This window comes from Manacus vitellinus, unplaced genomic scaffold (assembly GCF_001715985.3).
Source record: "Manacus vitellinus isolate BGI_N305 unplaced genomic scaffold, ASM171598v3 scaffold_26_pilon, whole genome shotgun sequence".
Taxonomy (NCBI): Eukaryota; Metazoa; Chordata; class Aves; order Passeriformes; family Pipridae; genus Manacus; species Manacus vitellinus.
The window spans coordinates 9039332-9046662 of NW_021939960.1; the positions used below are offsets into that span (position 1 = coordinate 9039332).

At 56.9% G+C, this 7331-nt stretch overlaps 1 protein-coding gene across 1 annotated transcript in view; it reads right to left on the reverse strand.

Moving 5' to 3' along the window:
- BPI (bactericidal permeability increasing protein) overlaps positions 1-5918 on the reverse strand; it is an 8860-nt gene extending 2942 nt beyond the window's left edge. Inside the window, exons 1-8 of the mRNA XM_029960413.1 lie at positions 5781-5918; positions 4719-4833; positions 4070-4198; positions 3481-3636; positions 3030-3093; positions 1080-1143; positions 524-615; positions 183-359 (exon numbers count right to left, since the gene is read on the reverse strand). Of these exons, the coding sequence (XP_029816273.1) occupies positions 183-359; positions 524-615; positions 1080-1143; positions 3030-3093; positions 3481-3636; positions 4070-4198; positions 4719-4833; positions 5781-5895 (912 nt within the window). The 5' untranslated portion in view covers positions 5896-5918. The remainder of the gene's footprint in view (positions 1-182; positions 360-523; positions 616-1079; positions 1144-3029; positions 3094-3480; positions 3637-4069; positions 4199-4718; positions 4834-5780) is intronic.
- Between the last annotated feature and the right edge of the window lie 1413 nt (positions 5919-7331).

The window sequence follows — 7331 nt, forward strand, 5'->3', positions numbered from 1 at the left end:
AGAGCCCCTGGCGAGCCCACCCGTCCCCACGCGCTGCCGTGCTCAACAGCCCGGCCTCATCCCACAGCCCCAGCTCTTCCACTGGGGGTCCTCCAAGACCTCTGGCTGCCAGCAGAGCTCCTCAGCAAATGGAATCCCTGCCAGGGGCTTGGGGCCAGCCTTATCCCTCCTGCACCACTCACCATGGCATCCGTGATTTCGAAGACCAGTGCCCCGGACGTGTGGTAGGCGAAGCCGGCTGTGTTGAAGAAGTAGCTGGAGGCCCCGAAGTAAACCATGCGATCGTGATCCGAGGGCAAGGACAGCGGCAGTGGTGAGAAGGGGACAGTGGAACGGTGGGCCAGGGAGTAGAATTCACCCTGGGAGAAGGGAGAGAGTTGGAGAAGGAGGGCAAATAGTGGTGGGGCTCAGCTGCTGACCCAGGCTGGCAAACAACATTTGCAGCAGGTACCGAAACCTCGTTATCCACCCACCTGTGGCAATGGCATTGGCCAAATCAAGTGTCCCCAGGGCAGCCTCTCACCTTCAGGCCTGTGTCCAGGGACTGGGCAGTAGCAACTGGGGGTGCCACAAAGGAGTAATCAATCCCAGTCCTGGCGTCTATCTTGGCCGTGACTGTGAACACAAGGCAGAGAGGTGAGCGAGAGGGAGATGGCTGGGAAATCTGGGAGCAGATCACCCTGACTGCCATTCAGGCAGTGTTGCATCTGGGCTTCCTGGTGCATCAGCTCCATACCAGCTGCACATGTGCTTGCTTCTGTTTAGAAGCAAAAAATCCCATTTTCCTCCTGGCTGTTTCTCAGCCATGCAAACCGACTCCTGGACCTGAGAAATGGCTTGGGTACCCCAGCTAAGGCAGCCCAAGCCCCTGCCAGTCCTGGGGCACAGCTCCTGGAGGGGTCTCCGCAGCCAGACAAAGTGCACAGTAACATGTCTTTGCTGATGAGGTCCTCCCCAGCTCCCAGCTTGGATGCAGGAATACGAGGAGGTGGGGGGTGGACACAAGGTAAAATGCTGTTCTCATGGCTGGGAAAGGCTAAGAAAAACTGGTCCTAAACCCCCATGCAGCCCCCTGGTACCTGGCAGGGTCCGGGCGTATGTCTGGAGCTCCTTGTGCACAGATTCAGCCACGCTGTCACAGACCTGTGTGAGAGAAAGGCCACGGAGCTGAGCAGGGGCAGCCAGGTCACAGCCCCCACTCAGAGCCGAGGCCACACTCCCTGCTCTGCTGCCTGCTGCTGGGTTTATTCCTTAACAAAGCCTGCTTAAATAAAAGAGTACACAGTGATGATTGTCTCCATTCATCAGACAGCACATTAAGTGTCCAAGATACAAGCAGGGTTTATACCATTCCCTGGTGCAGGAATGAACCGTGAGCTGCCAGGACTTGGCCAAAGCAGAGCAACTGAAAGGGTTAACCTACCCTACAGGGGCAGAAGCACTGATTGCACTGTAGCTGAGCTTTCCTGAGCTCCTACAACCCTGTGCCAGGACAGAAGAGTACATCCCTTTGCTGCTGTCATACCCGGCTGAAGCCCTGTCATTAGTGGGGATTTAATCCAGGAAATTTACTGTGGGGCACAGTCCTGCAGGTGGCTGAGAAAATCTGCAAAGCTCCTTCCAGTGCTTTTGCTGTATTATCACAGAAACTACCAGCAGGATCCAGCCATCATCTCTGACCAGGCATGGAGCCCACAGAGCTGATGGCGAGATGCAGCACTGCGGAGGGGCAGTGACCACACTGACAGTGATGAAGCTGCTGGCTGGGCAGTGCCAGGGAGGAGGAGGGACAGAGCCTTGGGCATGGCTTTAGAGACAGCAGGTTGCTGCTCTTCCCTGTGCCCAGTGATATTTGTTTGTCTGTGCTGGAAAAGCCCCATTGCTTCCTGCAAGGACGTTGCTGCAAACAGGCAAACACAGCCCTGGTCCCAGCGACCAGGATTTCCCTGCGACCTGGATTTCCCTGTGACCTGGATTTCCCCATGACCTGGATTTCCCTGTGAGCTGGATCTCCCCGGGAATGGTGCCTCAGCACTGGGGGCACGAGGAGTGTCCAAGCATGTGCAGTGAGAGCAGGAGGCAGACACAGGCTGCCCAGGCTGGGTTGGGACCGAGCTGTGCAGAGGGGGTTCCATGGCAGTGCACTCCCTCTCCTGCCCCTCACCCCTCGCACCATCACTCACACAAAGACACCAAGGAATGTGTGTGGGGCAGAGAGTGCCCAGAGGAGGCAGAGAGGGCAGCAGGGTCCCCTCACAGTCCCAGAGCTGCCCTCCTTCGAGGGGGCAAAACAGCAGAAAAGGCCTCTGAGTCCCAGTGTGGCTCCTGCTGCCAGGCCATCTGCTGTCCCAGCCCCCAGGGGCCTTGGGAAAGGCACTGCATGGTATTGGGAATAGTGCCCAGGCAGGATGGGATCTGCCTCAGGAGTGGGATTTGCCTGTTCTCCAACTGCCTCCTTCCCGAACAAGGTTCACATCCAGGGAGGCTGTAACTCATGCCAGTTATCCTTGTAGTAATTATTGCTAACAGCTTGTTTCCATGTCTTGTTGCAGGTCTCCTTCATGTCAGTGTCTGTACCAGGTGGTGGTACCAGGGCTCCCTGACCCCCCTCCGTAAAACAAAACAGCAAGTGTCTGAAATCCAGGAATGAGAGTTTTCCCCCCAGTGCTCCCCAAAGCCCTCCAGAGCACAGCTGGTTAAAGGACAGCTCTGATCAGGTTCCCTCTGTTACAATGAGTTTGGCTGAGGCATAAGATCTAATTAACTGACCACATGGAAAGAAAAGTCTTTGTTAATTAGGAACCAATTACACTGGGCTTTGGCAAAGGCTGCAGGTTTCAAATTCAGCCTGAGACACATGATGCTATGGAGCCTGCAATGCCCGTTTTCACCAAATTGGCAACACAGTCCTGTGCTCTGGTTCTAGTTACATCCCTGCATCTGCTCCGATTCTTCCAGCACATCAGCTACAAGTGAGGGCTAAAGACCATCAGAAAAACACAGAGCCCTGCCCTACACTGCTCACGTACCTTACTCTCCAAAATCTTCTTGAACTTGGACTCAACAGCACTGTGGAAGAGGTTGTAAAGCCACCTGCAGAGAAACAGAGAGGAGCCCTGTGTCTAGCTCCGGAACTGCTGCAGAAGTATGTGCCCAGTATGTCTATCTACCCTAGAGATGTGGGACCTTGGGAACATTGTTCCCATACCAATTTGACTTCTGGCTTTGCCTCAGGGTTTACATTTGCAAACAGACCTGCTGGTAAACCACAAAAGTCTGGTATCTGCCTTAACCGCCCCTAACCCCCTTAAATGTGCAGCCACAGCAGGAGAAATTCAGGCCAGATTTAAGACCAGGCAAGCTCAGATATGCCAACATCTTACTCCTTGCACCAGGGCCACATTCCAGTGGCAGGGCTACATTCCCACAGCAAATGGGGAAACACACAGTGCTTCCAGATCTCCCAGTGAAGTTACGTACCCAAATTTGCCCGAAAAGAGCACCCGGACTTTGGAGATGCGGGTGCTGCAGTCTGAGGTGCTGATGGTGGGTTTCCCAGTGGTGTCACTGCCCAGCCTCAGGCTGATTTTGATGTAGACATTCTCTACCTTCAGGTCAAATGAGCCGTGGTCCCGGCTGCAGGGAGAGGGGGATGAGAAAGGGATGTTTCTCAATGCCAAGGCCTGGTGAAGGGACCTCAAATCAGCTCTGGCATGGATCAATCTAACTCAGACTCCTTGTATGGTGCATCCAGAGGAGACTGGGAAAGTTGTTAAACTCAGGAAAAACAAATTTCACTGGCACATAAAGTAGGAGAGGTAACCTTTAAATAGAGGAGGGTGAGAGCAAGTAGGGGCGGTGGAAAAGAGACCTGAGAGTCCATGCATAGCTCTCCCATCATGTGTCCTGTTCCTGCCTCCCACCCTGTTTTATCTGTCATATCTGGGGCAGCAAAGTGACAGCTTCCCAAAACACACAGGAGAGGGAGAGGAGGAAAAACCTGTCCAGATCCAGAGAGGGAGACACAGAGTGAGCACCCAAGCAGGGAGGGGAGGAGCTGGGCACGCACATGAAGAGCATCTTCACCCGCCAGTCCCCATCCAGCTCGGCGAAGGCGTTGGAGATGGCAACCTGCAGGCCCACATTGGGGACAGGGGAAATCCGTGAGTAGGGCAGGTGGAAACTGCGAAGGCGCAGTCTAAAAATAAATGAATAAAAAGAAAAGTTATGTTACAGTGGTGGGGGCACACGGCTGGGGAGTCACTGCAGTGCCCCAGCTCCAGTTCTGCTGCAGCAAAGCTATGCCTGGCAGGGACACACAGAGCAGAGTGGTGCCTTTGGGAACGTGGTCCTTGCAGCCACCCAGGCAGCAGCTCCAAAACCTGTGCAGCAGGAGTGGAGGCAGCAGGGAGCTGGGATATCCACAGGGGCTGGGCTCCTCCTCTGTGTGGAGATGGGGGGCCCTAGTCCTACAGGCAAGGCCACCTCCACTACCTGGTCTTCGATTTCACAAACTCCACCCACACCCAGAGTACCATCACCCCAGTTCCCTTTTCCCTTTGGGCAGGGGGTGAAGCAGGAACATCTCTGCCTGTACCAAGGACAGGGCCAACATCTCAGGGAGCTGTGGAGGTGACAGGATGCTCCTCGCTGCTCCAGGAGGTCTCTGCCACCCCCCACCTTGCCCATCGCCTGGGTTGGGCGCTGGCAGGGCTCACCTGGAGAGCTCATAGTGCACCTTTCCCACACGCAAGACACGAAAGTCACCCGACATGTCTGGCAGCGTCAGCTCAGCCAGCTTCTTCTCCAGCATCGCGATTCCATGCTGATGGGCTGCAGGGACACGGGGAGAGCATCACTGCCACCGCTGCCACAGGAGCTGGAGCGCACTTCGGGCATGCAGAGGAAGGATCATCCAGGTGATGCTTTCCATCTCTCAGGTGGGCTTTAGTCTCCTTCTACAGAGCCAGCCCTATGAGCACCCAGACGAGGTTGCCTGGTGTCCTGCTTGCAAGCCCCAGGGCAAGGTGGTGGCCACAGAAAGGAGAAAGAGGTCCCAGTCCTCGCTCTCCAGGCTGTGCACTGTGTGAGGAGCATGGGAGGTCCCAGGCTCCAGGCTGCTCCATGCTCAGTGCCAGCAGGAAAAGCTGGATGGAGCCTGTGTCCTAAGGAGTAGCACAACATCAGTGGGTGCTGATGCCTCCCTGCCTCTGTCTGGGAAGGGGAGTCACGTCCTCTCCCGCACGGCTGGCAGAGCTGCCAGCTAAATGAGCTGTTTCTCACACAGTGTATTTCAATCCATAACTGTGCTCTGCTGGAGCCAGGGCTCTGCCTGCCTCCATAAAACCAGCACAGGGCCCATCCATCTCTGTCACTTCCCTACCCTGCAGCTCCCCACCTCCTCTCTCCTCCACAGCTCACTCCTCCAGGGCTCATGGCTCAGCTGCCCGGACATGTGCCATGGGACCAGCCCCTCCCTCAACACCTGCGTGCAGCTCTCCAAGACCCCACAGGTCTGGTCTCCTCTGCAGGGGCTCCATCAAGCTGGGGGGTGAGGGGGGCAGATGGATGTAAAAGGGGAAGCCCTGGGCGATGGCGCATTCGGCACCCCTGTCCAAGGATTCTCCCATCCTGACCCAGGACCCTGTGCTCTCCACAGGGGTACCCATGGCTGAGAAGCCCCATCCTGCCCCAGGACCCTGCAATTCTCACAGGGGGCCCAGCTCTACCCCTCTGCCACCAGCACATCTGCAAGGAGAGAAATCAGAAGCAGAACCCACCGTAGTCCAAGCCTGCCTGGGTGATCCTCACCACAAAGCCGGGGTTGGTGGCTGTGGTGAGTGCCAGGCAAAAGGCCAGTGCCCCGCAAGCCACTGCCAGGCTCTGCACTCCCATCCTGGCTTCCCGCAGTGCCGTGCTCTCCCTGCCCACACCACCTTTATATCCCTGCCAAAACGGGAACCTCTGGAGAGGGAGGCGTGTGGAGCCAGGCGGGGCGTCCCCAGATCCACAGGGCTTCCTGCTCGGCCACCGCCCTGCTCCTCTGTGCCACTGGCACCGTGGCACCTGTACCCAGCGGCACAGCTGGTGCCTCTCATCAAAGGCAGGGAAGGGGCAGTGGAAACTCAGAGGCAACAGCCCAGTTTCCAGCTCTCTGTCAGTGCCAGCAATCCCTGCATGCAGCAGCAGCAGGTGCTCAGTGGAGCAGAGCTGGGTTTGGCAGCAGAGCCTGACAGAGACACGTTCCTGCACCCCAAGGCTCTGGCACATGGCTCCAGCACAGAGCAGCCATGCACAAGAGGAGACATCCACCACTCCAGGATCAAGCCCCAAAGACAACACTTCTGGGGCCCTGGCAGGTCACAGCTCTTGTCACATTGGCTGGAGACAGGAGCAGGAGCTGGGTGCAGGCAGGTAGGGGCAAGGGGGGAGCAACCCCGTGGCCCTCAGCTGGGAGAGCTGGGCTGGCTGATCTCTCCTTGCAGGACAGAGGTGAGGGAAGAAGAAATGATTCAGTTACTTTCATTTCCTGTTGGGGTCCAGGCACAGGAAACCCGCAGCTGCTGATGCAGGCAGATCTCATGCTGGATCCAGGGAAGTCCTGGCTGCCAGAGGCAACATCCCTGAGCCAAGCAAGGATGTTGTGAAATGCAGCTATTGCTCAAGCAGAGCCACTGGCATGGCACGGCCATCCCCCGGTGCTGCAGCCCCAGGAGACCCCAAGGGATGGGGCCACAGGGAACTGAGTGTCTGTGCTGGAGAAACCCGGCACGTGGAGAGCAGGGATGGAGAGACCAGTGCACTCAGTTCCCCTCTGCCTTTCTTCCCATGAGCTTTTGGTGAGGTCACTTGCAGGCTGCCTGGCAGACACCCAGCAAATGCCCACCAGGCCTGTATGAATGGCTACAGCTTTGGAAAGTGGCACTGCAGTCACTGTCAGCTCTGAGACCCAGGGCAGGGAAACAGGGACATGGCAAGGACGGCGCCTTCAGAGAGGGACAAACCGTCCCGGGCAGAGCCGTGTTCCACAGGCACCCACCACCATCCACAGGCTGTGATCCTCAGTGCCAGCCCAATCTATCCCTGGGAGCCAGGAGCCCATGGGCAGAGCTCCTTTTGCCCAGAGCTCCTTTTGCCCAGAAAGAAGCAGCCAAGGGCAGAATTGAAGGGTGAAAGGCCAAATCCCCACTCACATCCTCCACAGCACCATGATCCTTCCTGTCACCCATCACCAGCTCTTTGCTGAGTCTGGCTTGTTTCAGAGGATGAGCACCCAAACCTCCCGTGGTGACACCCCCACCTCAACAGGACTACTTCAGACCAGCAGTCAA